Source organism: Podarcis bocagei (assembly GCF_964188305.1).
Source record: "Podarcis bocagei genome assembly, chromosome: 10".
Classification (NCBI taxonomy): domain Eukaryota; kingdom Metazoa; phylum Chordata; class Lepidosauria; order Squamata; family Lacertidae; genus Podarcis; species Podarcis bocagei.
The window spans coordinates 74,411,680-74,431,454 of record NC_138135.1 but is presented as its reverse complement, the minus strand read 5'-3'; the positions used below and the strand labels follow the sequence as shown (position 1 = coordinate 74,431,454).

Here is a 19,775-nt window from a genome sequence, read left to right as displayed (position 1 = left end):
TATACTGTTACTCCAAATAGCCATTCTTACTTTTTATGTGGCCTTCTGGGCATTTGAAGCTGCTTCAATTATTTATTATGAGTATTCTCCTCAGTGTATTCTCCTCAGTGGTATTCTCCTCAGTGGTATATTTAGTATGTTCAAGGTGGCACACATGATTCTCCCCATTTTATCCTCACAACAATGCTGTACTGTGGGTTTTGCTGAGAGATGGTGACTGGCCCAGGGTGAGCTTCATGGCTGAGTCCCCCAGGTCCTAGTCTCGTACTATAACCATTACAACACACTGGATGTAGGCAGGAGAGTCCTTTTATTTGAAGTAGTCCTCTAGCAGAAGACTAACCTCTGAGAGCCCTTCAAAAAGAGAGATTTCACCTGTAAAACAAGACCCTATACCTACCCTCATATTAATATAAAGGTAAAGGTACCCCTGCCCGTACGGGCCAGTCGTGACCGACTCTGGGGTTGCGCGCCCATCTCGCTTAAGAGGCCGGGGGCCAGCGCTGTCCGGAGACACTTCCGGGTCACGTGGCCAGCGTGACAAAGCTGCTCTGGCAAGCCTGCACCAGCGCAGCGCACGGAAACGCTGTTTACCTTCCCGCTATAAAGCGGTACCTATTTATCTACTTGCACTAAAGGGTGCTTTCGAACTGCTAGGTTGGCAGGAGCTGGGACCGAACAACAGGAGCTCACCCTGCCGCGGGGATTCAAACCGCCGACCATGCGATCGGCAAGTCCTAGGCGCTGAGGTTTTACCCACAGCGCCACCCGCGTCCCCATATTAATATATGGGACTATTATCTGACTAAGGACCGATTTCCCAAACATCATTGAAAGACCTTGGGAACAAAAGCCACCCTAAGCACAAGCTGTGAGTCTCATAAGAGAACACAACACAACACGCCAGTGGCTTGTAGGGTAATATTTGCCCATATTCAAAATGGGGCTTTGGGGCACTTGTGGAGATTTTGCAAATAATGCTTGCTACTAATAATGCCTGAGTCAATACAGTGGTGCCCCGCAAGACGAATGCCTCGCAAGACGAAAAACTCGCTAGACGAAAGGGTTTTTCAGTTTTGCGTTGCTTCGCTAGACGAATTTCCCTATGGGCTTGCTTCGCAAGACGAAAACGTCTTGCACTTTTTTTTTAAAGCCGCTTGAAGAGGCGCAGTTGCGACGGACCGTGCTTCGCAAGACGAAAAACATCGCAAGACGAAAAGACTCGCGGAACGAATTCTTTTCGTCTTGCGAGGCACCACTGTAATTAGCTAAAGCTATTTTTATGAAACCAGTCTGCTGAACCTCCCACCTTCTGTGCTCCTTCTGCGCTCCTTCTGTTGGTGTTCTGAATCTTCCGATTGCCGTTCTCCTCTGTGTCACTGCGTCATTCTTCCTGCCTGCTTTCCTAACGTTCTTCCTTAGTTCCACCTGCACTGATAAAGCAGCAACCCCAATTCACTTTTACAGCCCATCCCCCCTTTCTGTGTTGTGATTTAGGGCACGGGACCTTAGCAGACAAGCTGCAAAACAATAGACTTCATGGATCCCTTGCTGAAGCATATTGCTTATGATTGAGGACTTTCTAGTGCCACATCACCACCAAGAAAAGGAGAGAGAAATGCTGATTATAGTCAGACTATATGCTCGTGTTCACATGCTCAGGTTTTCCATTGCTATTGGCTGTAAGAAGCCTAATTCTGAGATATAAAGTATCAGCTGAATAGAAAGACATTGTCATCCATCCATCACTATAGGATAATATGCCATATTAAGCCCTCTTGTTTGGCAATTAACTGTTTATTCTGAGATAATGGATTTGTTTAGCTCTTCTCTCACAAGCTGATTTGTTTTAAGAACACAATATTTTATCACATGAAGGTCAAGGGTGTTTGAAAGAGAGGGTAAAAGGATAGGGAACAAATTATGCGTTGGAGTAAGATAAACATCCTAGCCATTGTTTTTGCACCACAAGTATGCCTTGGCACTCTCTTTTTGTTTCAAACAACTAAAAGTATGCATTTTGGGAGGGAGGAGAGTAGTTCTGGCTTTGCAAACAGAAGGAAAAGAAGTGATTTCAGCGATTCTACTGAAATTGCATTTTGCAACTAATTACATAAGCATAACCATTAGTACTCAACAGCAAACAAAATTGAAGGAGGATTGTTCAAGTGCTCTTCCTTCTCTTGCAAATACTTCCTTTAGAAGCCCTGAAAATGGAAAGGAATAAAATTCTCTGACTAGCCAATTAAAGCCTCTCTTGAGAACTGAAATACCTGGTGTGATTAACAACTTTTGTATTTGTGTTTCAAATATGCTTTGTGAGTCTAAACTGCAGTCTGGACAATGTATCCTGACTGTACAAAATTAAGTTGTGTATTGAACACAGGAGAGTTTGCAAGGGCTTTCTAGATATTTAACATTAGTCCATCCCCCCTTACACAGGGGGGGGAGCCCTTTTGGCCAGCTGGACCACATCTTTACACCCCCTCCAGACACCAGATGTCAAAGCTGGGGCGGTGGCAGGAGGGTTCTGCCTTGTCAGCATGTTTCCTACAGTGAAGACATTGGTGAAGCAGGACCCATCAGGATTGAACTCTTTCATCCTGCTCTCCACAGCCTGGTAATCAGAGTAGTAAAAGAGGTGATTAGGAATGCACACTGATTAGCCCCTGTTCTTTACTACACACTTCAGAATAGGGACTAATCTTTGCGTAATGCCTGGAATGCCTCAAGGGGCTGATGTACCAAAGCTTTCTCTCAATAAAAGATAATAGGAAAACCTTAATGAGTCTCGGCTCCGTTGCAGGAGGCGAGGGCATCAAATGTACTTTAGCACTGCTGTGAAGTGCTGCTGGGAACTGCACAGCTGTTGGTTTTTTAATTTTAGTTTCTAGCTTTTTAGCTTTTAAATTAATGTTGAATCTTAAACTATGGGAACTTTGGCACAAACCAAAACCAAGGGCTCGGCTATAGAGATGCAAATATAACATTTTAAGTGTGTTTTAAGTGCATTATACAAATGTGACACTAGATGGAGATGGTGAGCTCATGGCAAATCCAATATAGTTTTCAAAACACTTTAAAAAAAGGCATTTTCACAGTGGGGTTTTTTATGTGTGTCTAGATTCCACCCAAGTGTCATTAAAGCATGTCTGTGTGGTACAATGGGAAACTCAGGGGATACAAATTGAACTTTGTATATGAGTTGCTTGGTCCCCCCAAATTCCATGGGGGGCTCTTCCTGTCTAAAATCCCAAATCCACCTCCAATCCTCTCCCCCCCCAAAAAAAATGGGTAATCCATGTTGCTGCAGTGGAAACTGTTCAGATGTCTTATTCGTTTCCCTAATTCCACAAACCAATGCTGCAAATGTACTATATGAATCAGGCAGCAGTGAGATAATTTCTGGTCCAGTTTTATATCAAGGTCTATATCAAAGCCTGATCTCTTCACACTGACAAAGAACGTTCTCTGCTAGCAGACTCATGAACCCTGTGCATGGTGAGGGGAGACAAATGCCAGGTGGTATGGGTTATATAATCATTTGACTGCTCCTGAAATTTTAGTCCTGCAGTCGACAAAGGTGAAACTACTATAAACATGGGTCCCCCATCTGCGTATAATTACATCCGCTTTCCATTTCAGAGCAAACACTCAATGGTTGTTCCATAACAGCCAAGAGGCATGCCAGGTTTTCTCTGTTCTGTGGACCAGCGACATCTAACCATGATGACCCTGCTGTGTAGTAACTCTCATCCCCTCAAAATCTGGGGAACAGATTTCATCTAGTGGCATTTAATTTCAAACGGTAGAGGGCACAAATATGATCCAGATTTTCTCCTTATTAATAAATCTGAGGATTTAGGGAGCCATAAAAATATTATGACTTATGCACATAAAGCCCATTATTAAAAATGAATATGATAATATAAAGAAATAATTTAGAAACTTACAACTGAGGACTTAACAACCCTCATGAAGTTCATCTGATGTTTGGAATTGGATGAGTGGAAAGGCTTAGTTTATATAAACTGTGCTCATTAGATTAATGTTAATTTGCAGTGTGTTCTTTTCAGAGTGCTCTTTAAAACTTCACACAAAAAGCACGCAAAGCTACTTTGTCCTTTTCTACCTTTTAACTGTTCCCCCCCTTTCTTCCTCAGTTTTCTATTATCTCTTCTTCAGCCAACACCACAACTTATTTTGCACTGGATTCAGCAAACGGTGGGATTTATCGAAAAGCTGAAGCAGCTCTGGATTATGAAGCAGACCCTAAAGTAATGTTACCCAGCTACAGATCCGTTGATAACGCTCAGAACTGATGTTTGTTCTAAGGTGGTGTGTTTTTCACCATTTTAGCTTTTGCCCCCAAATGAATTGTACAGTATCATCTGCCTGCCTGCCTATCCGTGCATTCTAATCCAATCCTTGGCATCCCCAGAAAGGGCTGGGAAAGATCAGTCTGAAGCATTGGGTCACTGCTGGTGGGCTGTGTAATTACTATTGAGACAGATGCGGTATGAGTCTGATTTGTATAAGGCAATGGTTCCCAAAACCTGTCCCCCATGGATCACCGGAAAATTGCTGAGGCAGACCACTTACTGATTTTTCTGCCTGTTGTAGTAATTTCATTAGATGCTGTATGATTTTTAATTTTAATTTTATTGCTTTTATTTATTATAATGTATTTTATTTTATTACAGTTTAATGTGTATGGAATTCAAGTTGCAATACAATAAGATATAATGCCAGAAATAAAAGTCGCCATAAAAATACAATGAAGGATCAATATGAATATTTAATGCAGACATGCCACAGACCACCTGAATGAAACTCATGAGCCATTGGTGGTCCATGGAGCATATTTGGGAATGCCTGGTATAAGGGCTCTTCCTATGCTCCTAAAGAACCAGAAGAATATCACCTAGCATTGTCTTGCACAACTTGTGAATGGAAGCAAGCACAATGGACAAGTCACACAATGGACTAGCCACATGCTGTGGTTGGCCACCGGCTGGACAGCTCCCCTTGCCGTCTTTGTAGTCCTGCACCAGCAGCCCAAACAGGAGTTTTATTGAGTCAGGCACCCCCAAACTTGGCCCTCCAGATGTTTTGGGACTACAACTCCCATCATCCCTGACCACTGGTCCTGTTAGCGAGGGATCATGGGAGTTGTAGTGCCAAAACATCTGGAGGGCTGAGTTTGGGGATGCCCGGACTAAGTGATAAAAATCTGCATTCAGCTTAATGTGCTGGTGGATGCCCTTTTTTGTGAAGGCATCACGAAAAAAGCTCAAAGCTTTACCTTGAAACAATTGGAGTAGAACCCAAAGGTTTGGTTCACGTGAGCAGAACTTCTCTCATGGGCTGAGAAATGAGGTGGTTCTCACTGATGATGATGGTGATATATTACATTTGTGTCCTGCCCTATACCCATAGGTCTCAGGGCGGTTCACAAGATAAAATCACAAGATAAAAACACAGAATACATAATCAAAATAAAAACAAAATGATTGTTTCTACGTCCTCCTGAAATCCCCTCTGGAACAATGTAGGAGGTGCCATTGGGAAAGTAGGAAGGGGAACTGGTAAAATTCACCTCCCCAGGGGGAGCCTGTGCTGGCTCAAACTCCATTCTGCTAGTAGGAGGAGTCTTTCTAATCACGGATGGGGATTTCTGGATCCAACCCATACATTTCCTGCAGAAATAGGGAAATTCGTTCATTCCACATCAACTGTTCATAGCATTTGCATATTACCTATTCTTCCCATGAACTCCAAGCAGGGTATATGTGATCCAGCACCAGTCTCTCAACAAGAGAGCAGCAGAAATCTTGAAACGTCTGATCAGCTAAAGGTCACTTTGTGATTTTCACATCTGCTAATCAGGGATCTGTATCCAGTTCTGGCCAGCTCAACTTCAATAGTTTGTCTATCCCCTACATCACACTTGTACAATGTGTATTCAGGTATCCAGCTGCCTGCTTTTCCTAACCTGGAAGACAAAAGATTGGAACAAATGATGTAAAATGCAGAATACTAAGGATTTATGAATGTCGTTGATTTTAGCATTTCCGGATGGTGGTTGCTGCCAAAGAGAAAGAAAAATCAAGCCCTGGGTCATGTACTGGAACCATAACTATCAGTATCCAGAATGAAAATGATGAGGCTCCTGTTTTTAGGTAAGCCTTTTATGAGCTGTCTCCTTTGGCTTATTTTTAGTTCATAGTAACATTTGGAGGTGTAAGAATTATGAAAGTATATACCTAATAATAATGGGGCGCGGGTGGCACTGTGGGTTAAACCACAGGGCCTAGGGCTTGCCAATCAGAAGGTTGGTGGTTCGAATCCCCGTGACGGGGTGAGCTCCCGTTGCTCAGTCCCTGCTCCTGCCAACCTAGCAGCTCGAAAGCACGTCCAAGTGCAAGTAGATAAATAGGTACCACTCCAGCAGGAAGGTAAACAGCATTTCCATGTGCTGCTCTGGTTTGCCAGAAGCGGCTTAGTCATGCTGGCCACATGACCCGGAAGCTGTACGCCAGCTCCCTTGACCAGCAAAGCGAGATGAGCGCCGCAACCCCAGAGTCATCCGCGACTGGACCTAATGGTCAGGGGTCCCTTTACCTTTACCTTTATACCTAATAATGTTCGTATGAATAAGACAAATGCATTTGAAAGCACGAGTATCATACCAGAACACTCACCAGAGAACAAAGATGTCTGCCGTTGCACCCTTGGTGGCAAAGTGTACCATTTGTGATGTAGACTCGGTTGGGTTTGGTGTTTGATCATGTGGGAAATACCCCTGGTGGTACATTGAAAGATATGAACTACTGTGGTATTCCTTAAATGATAAAATTGGAGTAGGAAAGGGATGGTGATTGCTTTTAAAATAATTAAATAACCAGTATTTTTTTTTAAAAAAGTCACAGTTGTTTAAAACAGAGGTACTTCCCTCCTTCCAGAACATCAAAGCCCCTTTGAATAAACGTGCGGTTCCCTCAGTATCCCCCTCCAAATATCTACAATCCCGGTGGGTCACTGAAGGAAAAGAAAGTGAGTGAGGGTTATGAATAAAATATGCATTAGAAACAAAACAAAAGAGTCAAGGGAGACATCTTGGATATCAGCTCTCTTCTGAAAGTGAAAAAAGACAGAATTTATTTTGCTCGCAGCTAGACAGAGATGTCAAGATAGATTAACTGTCATCTCAAACGTATGTTAAGGGACCATTCAGAAGCAATATTCTTTCATGCACTATTTTAACAATGTATTCTTTGATGCAGTATTCTTATTGGGAAAATATGGGGTTCTGATATCAGAATGGTGTGTTTTCAGTTACCTTGGATTAATAATATCCAGGTAAGTATGTTTAGATGGTTGCCTTCCCTAATGGTCCATGCCATGTCCAAAATACAATGACAGATTTCAGACTTTGTTATGGATTGATGAAAGATGTTATGCAGATTGCAGTATGTTCTAGAACAGGGATTTGTGATTAACCTTTTGGAACTACATACCAATGGAAAGCAGAGCCAAAGGCAAACGTGGGTGGATCCAGTGCTTTTTTTCCTTTAAAAATGTTTAGGGGTACTTTCATTTTGATTCAAGAAAATCACAATTTTATAGTTCAAATCGGGGGAAATAAATACAAAGTACAAACAACATGCATTACCTCATATTACACAGCTGACAGCTCATAGTAACTTCTGCATTGGCATGAGGTTTCATCAGTAAAACACCACACATCCACATTCCACACTGCTTCACACATTAAATGCTCACTTCCGCCTGAGACTCAGAACACACTGGGAAAGGAAATGAGGCCACCATTGGGGGTAGCAAAAGAACTGACGGTTCACTGTGCTAGAGAAGAAACTAAAAATTTTAATTTTTTTAGTTTCTTTTTCTGTTATATTCACAAAATGTTTAGGGGTATGCGTACCCCTGCATACCCCCAGAAAAAAGCATTGGGTGGATCAATAGGTATGGCACATACCTTGGTTCAGTAGGCTACATTCCAGTTTTGCACACAAACATGTCCTCTCCATCTTGGCAAGCAAGAAGCAGCATTGCAGTTCAAGGACTCAATCCAGGCAGCAAGAAATGCTCAGGGAAGCTGCAGAGTAGAGATGGCAAAGGGAGAGAGCAGGTATGGCCTGCTAAGAGCCCTGAAGGTCAAATAGAATAGGGGTCAAATGAGGCCCTTGAGTTTTTTCTACATTGCATTGCATTTTCATTCTGCCCAGGCAGGCATTGGAAAATGTTCTGGGCTCATGGGACCATTTATGAACAATAGGAACCACTGCAGGCACCATGAACATGACACACTCACAAGTAATTAGGCTTGGAAAGTGCAGCTGAGGAGGCAAGAGTTAACCTTCCCTCCTCCAGGGGCACAGTGATCACTCCACGCCCCCTTCCTACCCACCAATATGGCTTGGAGCCAACACAAAGCCATTTTCAAGCCTGATTACAATGGAGGGCCAGCTATTTCTTTCTTTTTGGATGGGGTCACAGCTCTCCAGTTGACTGCCCACCCCCAATTACCCCATCTGTTGGCTATCATGGAAGGCTTCTTTTGAGCTAAATGTGGTGAGGAAGGTATCAGCTGGGAACCAAAGGGATAATCTTTTTAAAACCAATGTGTGTGGGGGGTGTCCTGTAGAGAAGTCACAGCTGTAACACCCCCACCAAAAAAAACCTCTGTATGGCAATCAAGCTTGGAAAAAACCACACTGGTTAAGAGAAGGCTTCTTTCAATCCTAGTTGCAGCAGGGGAGGGGTGAGAAAGAGGACCCTGTGGGCACCAGGGTTCATGGGCACCGATGAGTACCACGCTGGCAACTCGTGCTCTAAGGAGCAACATACAATACATGGGCCTGCCTTTTATCCTCATAACAGTCACTTAAGCTAGGCTAAGGTCGGCAGTCTAAGAGGAAGGTTAGGCTAAGAGAAAACGATGGTCAAAGTTCGCCCCATTTGAAAGCTTCTGTGGACTGTGCAACTCTACTGCATGCCTCAAAAACAGCATGGTATATTGTACATGTTTCTGCATTATATGTGGTAGTGGTACATAATGAGGCATGGCTGCCTTTCCAGCATCTGTGCCACTGCTGTGTACCTTGATGGGGCTGCAGGAAGGTGAGGCAGTGGCCAGCTCAGGGCCACATGCTTGTCCCAGCAGGATCACTTCCACCAGTCTGGCACTCCCATTGGTGCACCTCAGCAGCCTTGACTTCACCGCCACCCGGTCCCCGCCCCATTGAGCTAAGCGGCAGTAGTGTTGCTGTCGTTGGCCACCTCTACACATTGTGCATATAATAATAATAATAATAATAATAATAATAATAATAATAATAATAATAATAATAATAATTTATTATTTGTACCCCGCCCATCTGGGCGGCTTCCACAGAAACCAAAAAACACTAAAATATCATACATTAAAAGCTTCCCTGAATAGGGCCGCCTTTTAAACAACTTGATGATTTGGGTCAAAGCTTGAAGCAGTCTTTCTTTCTCCCACAGGAATTCATCTGTAATTCATATTACTATTTTGGAAGATCTGCCTTTTGGGACATCGGTGGCAAGACTGGTTGCAGTGGACAGAGATATAGGGGACAGAGTCTACTATGAATTTGTGGGCAGTTACAAAGGTTTTGCTATTGATTCTGGTAAGGTAGGATCATCAAACATTTCACAACTGGGAAAAATGCTAGCTGCTCCAGCACCTGGAGCTGTGGGGGCAGGGCAATCTGCCCATGGGGGCGTGGCGGTCCACACACAGGGGCGGCGTGGCGATCTGCCCAGGTCTGTGCCACAGCGATCGACACACAGAGTCCGCCTGGCAGAAGCAAGCCTCACGCTGCCATTTCGGACAGCATGGGGCCCTGAGCATCACTCCCAGGAGAGACGCGTGGCTCGGGCATGCTGCAGGCCAGGCCCCACAGTAAGTGCTGACCCCCGTGGTGTGCCTTTATGTCACCCCCCTCAAGGATGACACCACACTCCCCTTCCTATACACCTGCCCTTAGACTCAAATACAGTGGATGCTCAGGTTGCAAACGTGATCCATGCAGGATGCATGTTTGCAACTTACAGCGTTTGCAACCCGCAGCGGTATGTCTGCACGCGCACGGGTTGCGATTCGGCGCTTCTGTGCATGTACAAAGCGCGATTTAGCACTTCTGCGCATGTTCGACTGCCGAAACCCGGAAATAACCCAAGGTATGACTGTATAGTGGAAATGATTTCATTGTCAATTTCTTACTGCAAAGATTTGGTTCCCTTAATCATGAATTCTGGAATTTTTAAGCATGGAGGATTAGATGATGGACAATAGAAGGGATAAGAATATAAACATCAAAGGTCTGTAGTATTTAAATTAATACTGTGAGAGGACATTCTCAATAGATGTTGAGAGGCTCTTTGAAGATTATAATTAACTATGTTACTTACAATAACTACAGTGCTACCTCGGGTTACATACACTTCAGGTTGCAGACTCTGCTAACCCAGAAATATTACCTCGGGTTAAGAACTTTGCTTCAGGATGAGAACAGAAATCATGCTCCAGCGGCACGGCGGCAGCAGGAGGCCCCATTAGCTAAAGTGGTGCTTCAGGTTAAGAACAGTTTCTTTTTTTATTTTTTGCAGATAAATTTTAATTGATATTATACATATGTACAAATAAACTTATACAAAATCCAATATTTAGATTGCACAAAATATAGTCATTCCATAAGTCGTAAATACATTCATTTTAGGCTCTGCCGAGCCCAGGTTAAGAACAGTTTCAGGTTAAGTACGGACCTCTGGAATGAATTAAGTACTTAACCGGAGGTACCACTGTAATGTAAACTATAAAATACAATCAACTGATTGATTAATATGCTGTGCTACAATGTGTTTGGCTGCTTTTGATGTAAAATTAATGATTATGTTGAAACTGATATTTTTATGTATTTAAAACTTAATCTAAACCGCTTTGTGACCTGAAACGCAATTATGCATATTTGACTCATGCTCATCTTTTAGGCCTATTTATACCTAATTGATAGCAGTGTAGTAATGCTATCAGCATGCCTAGCTCAAATAAGCAGATCAATGGGACTTGAATCCAATCTGATATAAACACAATTCCTATAAAATAAAGTTCCCCCTATAGAGGAAGCTTATACCTGTAGAGGGAGCCAATATGTTCTATTATAATTATCATTCTAAACTGGTCTCTTATATCTTGCTTCTGCTTCCATTATTTTAAAATGTTTATTTTAAAATGTTTTGCAGTGTCAATCAAGGCATTCTCTTCCCTGCCCCCAATATATATATATTTTGGTACCTAGATACTGGTGAAATTACGACCACCTATCGTTTGGACTATGAAGACCGAACTTTCCCCCATAAAACTGCATTGGAAATCAGAGCTTTTGACAATGATAGGTTGCATTCTTCCACTGTTCTGCTGATTATCACCCTGCAGGATGTAAATGATAATCCTCCATTTTGCACCCAAGACCTTTACATGTAAGTGTCTGAAATACTTTCTATAGCCGTTGTTTTCAGTAGTAGAATAAAAAGTGCTCAATTTTAATTGTAAGGGTTGCCATATGTCTGTAAATATCGGCAGTGCCGTTTTTCCATAAAAAGCTCAACAACTTTGCCAAAAAAATCTCAACACGGATTTTCACTGCTTGAAATATGGCAACCCTATCATATCTAGTAAACAGGAGTTCAGTTCTGACTTATCTGGGTGTTGTGAACATGGCTGAGGTCATTTTTTCCCCATGTACATTTTCAGCTGCGCAGGAAAAAAATGTGACACCCTCCACAAATTCCAAGTTTAAAATGTTTGCTCATGTTGATGACTCTCAAATGTTCCTTCTTGCCCCCATGACATCAGCATGCAGCCTGGCCTTGCCTGGCCATACAATGTTGTGACATCCTGTTCACCATGGAGGTCCAGTTAGTGTAATCACCCCTGTAGATTAACCCAGAAGGGAGATTTCCAAGTAGAAGGAAACAGCCAAATGATTGAGCAAAGAGGCAGGCCAGAAGGCGCAATGGGAAATCAAGGAAGCAAACAAACAAGGAAGCAAGCAAGTAGGGTGGTACATTAAGGAATCAATAATGGAGTAAGTCTATAAGCAGATCAAGCTGTTTCTCCCCAGAATAAAGATCTTAGCCGGAGCCAACAGAATTATAAGGCCAGATGTGTTTTTCTGGATCCATTACGTGACCTGATCTCTGGTAGATTGCACACTGAAGTACTACCTTCGACCATCTGCACTAGTGTAGTACTCAAGGAATCAGGTTAAAGCTCCTACCTGCACGCTTCCAGAGTGGTGTGGGGAGCAGAGATCCTGGTTTAAAATCCCTGACACTTTACAGGAGGAAGCAGGAACAATCCAAGGAGAAAAGGTGCCACAGAAAAAAATGGTTTATGTAAATGTTCAACCTCTTCAATCTGAATGTGTTGTCTGGCACTTTCAAACCAATTTCAAGCACGGCATTTGGAGGAAGCAGTATTGGCTACTAGTTGACACTGCAAAACCCAAATATCAAAGCAAGTCCAAGAGTATTCAGTGAAGCCAAAGTTCTGAATGTAGGATGTTAACTAAAAAAAAAAAAGCATGATCAGGGGCATAGGAAAGGGGGTGGTGGTCCGCCCTAGGTGCCATCATGGAGGGGGGTGACAAATTATCAAGGAACAATTATTGCCCTACTAGGGTGGTTCATTAAAACTTTTTTTTTTTGAAATGTCTGCTCTGAAGGTCTTATCTTACTACACTAGGGATTATATAGCTGTATATGAAATTTCATGCATATCAGTTAATATCTTGACCGTCCTCCATGAAAATAGCTGTTTACTTGGCCATTTTCCTATGTGGTGAAGACTGAAATTTCAATTCAGTGGAGCAGGGTCAAGATATTAACTGATATTATCCTGACAAGACAGAAGTACTGTTTTTGGGGGACAGGGAGCGGGTTGGTGTGGGGGATTCCCTGGTCTTGAATGGGGTAACTGTGCCCCTGAAGGACCAGGTGCGCAGCCTGGGAGTCATTTTGGACTCACAGCTGTCCATGGAGGCGCAGGTTAACTCTGTGTCCAGGGCAGCTGTCTACCAGCTCCACCTGGTACGCAGGCTAAGACCCTACCTGCCCGTGGACTGTCTCGCCAGAGTGGTGCATGCTCTGGTTATCTCACGCTTGGACTACTGTAACGCGCTCTACGTGGGGCTACCTTTGAAGGTGACCCAGAAACTGCAATTAATCCAGAATGCCGCAGCTAGACTGGTGACTGGGAGTGGCCGCCGGGACCACATAACACCGGTTCTGAGAGATCTGCATTGGCTCCCAGTACGTTTCCGAACACGATTCAAAGTGTTAGTGCTGACCTTTAAAGCCCTAAACGGCCTCGGTCCTGTATACCTGAAGGAGCGTCTCCACCCCCATCGTTCAGCCCGGACACTGAGATCCAGCGCCGAGGGCCTTCTGGTGGTTCCCTCATTGCGAGATGTGAGGCTACAGGGAACCAGACAGAGGGCCTTCTCGGTAGTGGCGCCCGCCCTGTGGAACGCCCTCCCATCAGATGTCAAAGAGATAAATAATTACCTGACATTCAGAAGTCATCTTAAGGCAGCCCTGTTCAGGGAAGTTTTTAATATGTAACGCTGCAGTGTTTTTAACACTGATTGGGAGCCGCCCAGAGTGGCTGGGGAAACTCAGCCAGATGGGCGGGGTATAAATAATAAATTATTATTATTATTATTATTATTATTATTATTATGTGCATGAAATTTCAGATATGGCTATATAATCCCTAGTTTAGTAAGATAAGACCTTTTGAACAGGCAGTTGTTTTTTTAAAAAAAGTTCTTTATGTACCACCCTACTGCCCTACCCTCTGCTGGGCTTCCTAGGTCCTGGAAAGTCGGCCTATAATAATAGTAATAATAATTTATTATTTATACCCCGCCCTTCTGGCTGGGTTTCCCTATGTGAAGAAAATGAGACTAGGCCGAGTAGATTATGCCTTGCCTTGCCTTCATCCGACCCCCTGCATGCAGCCGATTTTTCATGATTTTACTGCTGTGGTTTTGTTTTGGTAAACCACTTTGCAATGTGGGGGGTGACAAGAAATTTTCCGCACCGGGTACCACCTGACCTTCCTATGCCTCTGTGCATGATGTCCTGTTTTTATCATAGGTATGTCAATTAGAGTTACATGCATGTTCTCTATGGATTTTCTCATTTATAGCATTGAAGTGCCTGAAACAATTGCTATTGGGACTCCCTTGTACACCTTAGAGTGTGGAGATAGAGATGGAACACCTCCCAACAATGTTCTCACCTTCACACTGGATGATTATTCCAATAATTTTTTCACACTAGCTGGCAAAGAAATCAAAGTATGTACTATCACAAAACACTTTACTGTGCACAAGTGTGTGTTAGCCAGCTAGATTGTAGCTTCAATTGTTAATTGAAAGATGATTTGTGTTGACATAGAAATTAATACAGAAGGGTAGGTGCTTGACTATGCAGAACTAAGAGATCACGGTGGTGTGGTTTGGGACAGTAATTCTGTGCTGAACAGCTCTTGAAAACCAACACCAAAACATCTGACCCAGATATGCATCTACATAGTTTGGTCACTTGTCATTTTATTATATAACACTTGGAAATTGAATGTGTGAACTATCTCCTTGGGGGGGAATGTAAATGGTTGGAGGTGACATGATGCTGTCATCTATGGTGTTAGATCTATAATGACGTTTTCACTTATGTGGACATAATTTGCTGCTGCAGTCATCAAATGACAAAGCAGGAAAACCACAATATCCCAACTTGTATATATCCTAGTTTACTTGTTCTTAAGCTTGTGTTTCTCATGCACCACTTAAAAATTGCTGTAGTTCTTGGTGTACCAATTAATGGGTTTTTTTCTGCCTGTTGTAGCAATTTTAATGAGTGCTGTACTAGATCATAGAACTGTAGAGTTGGAAGGGACCATCAAGTCCAACCCCCTGCAGCCTAGAATAGCATTAACTTTTTTTGCTGTGGCATCACACCCTTGATTCATGTTAAGCTTGTGGTCTACTAAGACCCTCCGATCTTTTTCACACGTACTACTGGCAAGCTAGGGCTTCCACGTTTTATATTTGTACAGCTGCCTAAATTTAGAACTTTGCATTTCTCTCTATTGAAATTCATTTTGTTAGCTTGGGCTCAGTTCGCCCAATAGCAAAAGCTGTGTACAACTGATATATACAATTCCTTCCCAGTAATATAAATATAAATTTTCCCTATAGGTTGGTCCTCAGCACCTAAACTGTGATTCTGATCTGTTTGCTGCAATGCAGTTCAAGCATATACTGATGATCCAAGTTTCTGATGGTGGTGAGCCACCACAAACACGTAAGTTGTCCTGAGCATGTGGAAGACCTAGATGTATCTAGATTCAGGTGAAGGAAGATCACCTTCTCAGCAAAGACCCTGTTACCCCAGGAATCCGGGGCTGGACACAATAGAAATATCTCCATTGACATAGAAAGGCATAAAGCCACATGAAAAGGAAATGTTTTCAATCCTTCTCCCAAATCCCTGTGATTGGAGTGCCCTGGGAAAACAATTCACTGTGATTAAAAACTGAAATAAAAGATTCCCTCTACCTGTCAACCCCCCACAAGATGCATAGCTCTTGCCACCCACATTTGAATTCTGGCTCATTCAGTAAAATCCCGTAATAATTGTTGTTTTTGAAGCACCGATCTGGCATTTATAAAAGAGCAGTTGAAGGTTTTGTGGACTGAAAACAGGGCTTTCTCTGGGATCAGAATTTTTGGAGAAGGACTGAAAAGGGGGAAAGCTTGTAGGCATCTAAACCATCTTCCATCAACTAGATTTGTCTTCCTTCCATATTCTTTCCCTCCCATGAATCCAAGTCTTGCTCTCTTCTCCAACACCATAGGATCCAATTTCATCGCTGTATGCTAGGCACACCCTAAAACCTCAGTGTTGCAGCAATACTAGCCGAAAAGGGAATATAAAAAATACGATACCCCACCGAAAGCTCTTGGCACTTTTGTTATCAGAAAAATGCAGTCTCAATCAGAGTGTAATTCTCATTATTCTATCATTAGTATGAAAACAAATATTTTTGTTTCTACCACTACCCTTGCTGGTGATGGGAACATAGATGATTAAATGTTTGTTCTAATTCAGTCACCTCTCCACTCTCAATGGCAAGCCTTTATGCCCCTCCCCAAATTAGCACAATCGGAGGAACCCCTGTATTCTTCTCCCCACACCTGCTGTACAGCACTAAGGGAACATCCAAGAGGGATGGGAATCTCAGTCACTTTGGGAATTTCATAGAAGGACCACCTACTGAGGCTTTGTGGTTTGCATGAAGGACTAAAAAGAAGAGTGGACCACATTACTTGCTTGTTTAAGAGCAATGTGTTATTTTGTATTTTGTGATGTTTATTTGTAAATATGTTAAGGCTGTTTTGCAGTGAAGCTTTGAAACTCATTCTTGTGGTGGAGAGCAAATTCATTTCTATTTTGCACAAGGTCCAGATCAGGAATTCTTCATTTGCAGCAACTCTAACAAACAGAAGGGTCTGTGTTCTAGGGACATAAAAGGAAGGGGTCAGCTTACAGCTAGGACGACAAGTGCAAAGAGTGTATAAATAAGCCCTCTAACTACTAAGCAGTGCAATCACCACTGAAGGCTTTTCACGTTGTGTTTTTTATAAAGATGCCAGCCAGGGCCACTAACAGGCCTTGGCAGGATTAGATGTCCAGAGCAAAACTGCAACTTCTATTGTTCTCCTGTTGACTGGGCAGAGGGACCGAGATGGGAGATGGGAAAAGAGAAGGGAGGTATACCACCTACCCCTTTTGAAGCCCTCAAGGAAGATCCAGCTGATTTGGGGAAGCATTCAGCAGCCACTCTGGCCCATTAGGTAGGCAAGACCTAGCTGACACACCTGGCTGCTGAATTTTAATCCTTCTGTTTCCAGTAGCCCTATTCTGTCCAAGCCTAGGCACCTTCATGGCAGTCAGATCATAATCCTCTAGCAATTACACTGCAGACAATCTATGAGGCAAAGTTCTCCAACAACATTCTTTGAAACTTGTTTATTGCTCATCTTCTTTTTTTAAACCCCCTTTCAGGCACAATTAGGGTTATTGTGAAAGTCACCCGTACTAATGAAATAGATCCTCATACTGGCACAAATATATTCCGCGTGCTTGAAAACAGCAGCATTGGCACCGTAGTTGGAAGAGTCGCCTTTACAGACGAAGACTGGCCATTCAATAATCTGAAGTACACACTTGTTGGCGATGGTGCAGGACATCCTCCTAAATTTTATATAGAGCCAGATACAGGTACTGCCAATTATTTTAAAGGCTTCTCTGCTCAAGAAGAATGAACACCACAGGAAGAAAATTTGCCTTAGCTTTCATCCAGCATTTTACTGGAGTTAAGAAGAGAACATGGTTTTAGGCAAGATTCAGTCCTGGACTTTACTAAAGTGGTCTTGGTTCTAAACTGGTGTCTGCCATCAGTAATGGACCAGATAAGGGTGAACAAATTGAAACTTAATCCAGACAAGACAGAGATGCTCTTGGTCAGTCAGAAGCCAAAACAGGGAATAGGGATTCAGCCTTTGCTGGATGGAGTAACACTCCCCCTGAAGACACAGCTTTGCAGTTTGGGCTCCTGCAGTTTGGGATTCCCAGGTCTCTGCTGCGGCAAGGAGGGCATTTGCACAGTTAAAGCTAGTGTACCAGCTGCGCCCATTCCTTGGCCAAGTGACACACAGTTCAGTTACATCATGTTTGGATTACTGTAATGTGCTCTATGTGGGGCTGGTGCCATGCTATTTTTATTGGAATTCTTTGTATGTTTTAAACAGATTTTATATATGAAATAGTTTTAATTCTATTGACGTTTCATATTTTAATGATTTTTTCCTTCGTTTTTAGTGATTCTTGTTTTCATCATTAAGCCACCTTGAGCCCTGTCAGGGGAAAAGGCAGGGTGAAAATAAATCTGTCATATGTGCTGTTCCGTAATGTTTATCATGCTGTAACACCATTTTATCTGATCCAGGATTTTCTGGCACTACCTAGTTAAGAGATGGGGAACCTGTGGCTTTCCAGATGTGGTTGCACTACAACTCCCACACCCCTTGATTGTTGACCATGGGCTGATGGGAACTGAAAAGCCACAGATTCCTCATCTCTGACCACAGTCAATGAGATTTGCCATCCTATTGCTTTAGGAAGATGCTGAATCCTGCCATGCCCTTGCCTAAAATGTGGTGAAGGATCCAGCGTCACATAGGCCCCCCTTCTGCTCTTTGCCCTGCTAGCCCCCTCACCCCTCATAAAAAAGGCCTCCATGAAAATTTACATTAGTACAAGACTTTGAATCTTCAATATGTGAGGTTATGCAAAATCCACTGAGATTTGAGGACGCTGTTCAAGCAGCTTTCAAGCATCATCTCTTTTGTTCTCACAAAACACAGTTTTAAAGGACCTCGTTATTGGTACACTAAGGTTGATTAATGTATTTTTCTGCTCAAAAAAATAGAAATGTATTTTTTAAAAATGATTTAATGGTGTGTGTGTCCATGCCAGGTATTATAAAAGTTTTGAACATGCTTGATAGAGAAAGTGAGTCTCAGTATTTTCTCTGGGTGAAAGCTATTGACCTGGACAATGATATTGAACCAGACCCCGTCCGGCAGAGATCCAGCATTGCTATGGTCACAGTCTACATTCTGGTAAGTAAAGGGTTTGTTTGGGGAAGTTTGGAGCATTTGATTCTATATGTATCTGTTGTAAAGCAGTTACAATAACATATTGAGCATGACTTATTTGTAAACTAGCAGCAACTAGAATAAACTGAGAAAAATAATGGATTCTACCAGGGATAGAAAATGTGGTGACCTACCATCACCTCCCCACCCCCATCCCCATGCAGCCAGCATGCTTGTGATGGTCATCCTGGATCCTGGGCTCTTTGAGAAAGGGGGACCTGGCCTCCACAGAGTATACCCTTCTCTTGCCCCTCCCTCTCTCCATTGGAGAGACTCACCATCACCAGGTAAGAGAATCATTATTTACCAGGCTGCCCACTATCAAACAAATTTCCAAAAGCTCCCTGAGGCCTCTCTGAAGCCTCCTTAGGTACCAGGACATTAAAGCTCTAACACTGCTACAGGTTATGTGTCTAATGATTTTTCTTCTTTAATTTCTCTGCTGTGTCTTGCTTTATTGTGGGTTTTAAAATAGTGATTTACTGTTTTTTGTTTGTTGGGGGGGGGAATAATATAAAAAGGAGAATTCCCTGGATGCTAAGATCCAGGTTTCCGGCAAGTAGTCTTTGGTGAGGGACCCCAGCAGAGATTTAAAATCACAAAATAAGCAGTAAAGTGCAGCAATGCAGGCTGTTAGACCGTTAATATATACCCTTCCAATTTCCTTCCAAAGTTTCCCACTTCCCCTAGTGTAGAAAAATATAACGTTTGGTAGGTTAAAAATGGTTTGCTTACAAATGCTTCAGAGGTCTGGTTCATCTGCTTCCCCGTATGTCAGTCTGAAAAGTTGCATCTGCAATAAAACTTAGTTGGTTACAAAATGGTGAAAGTTCCTAAATGATAGGTATAGGGACACAAGTATGACTTGTGAGAGCCACACGGCTAAGCTTGAGCAACCAGCTGAAACCTCTTCCCATGCTGAGTTCACAGGGC

The 19,775-nt window shown here is 42.8% G+C and overlaps 1 protein-coding gene across 1 annotated transcript in view; it reads left to right on the top strand.

The window, feature by feature from the left end:
* The window catches only part of LOC308595970 (cadherin-related family member 4-like), a 59,290-nt gene that overhangs the window by 1,008 nt on the left and 38,507 nt on the right, over window positions 1–19,775 (top strand). The window contains exons 2-9 of the mRNA XM_081210720.1: window positions 4,164–4,277; window positions 6,070–6,182; window positions 9,532–9,677; window positions 11,349–11,529; window positions 14,264–14,414; window positions 15,318–15,423; window positions 17,188–17,403; window positions 18,661–18,806. Coding sequence (XP_081066846.1) covers window positions 6,079–6,182; window positions 9,532–9,677; window positions 11,349–11,529; window positions 14,264–14,414; window positions 15,318–15,423; window positions 17,188–17,403; window positions 18,661–18,806 — 1,050 coding nt within the window. The 5' untranslated portion in view covers window positions 4,164–4,277; window positions 6,070–6,078. The remainder of the gene's footprint in view (window positions 1–4,163; window positions 4,278–6,069; window positions 6,183–9,531; window positions 9,678–11,348; window positions 11,530–14,263; window positions 14,415–15,317; window positions 15,424–17,187; window positions 17,404–18,660; window positions 18,807–19,775) is intronic.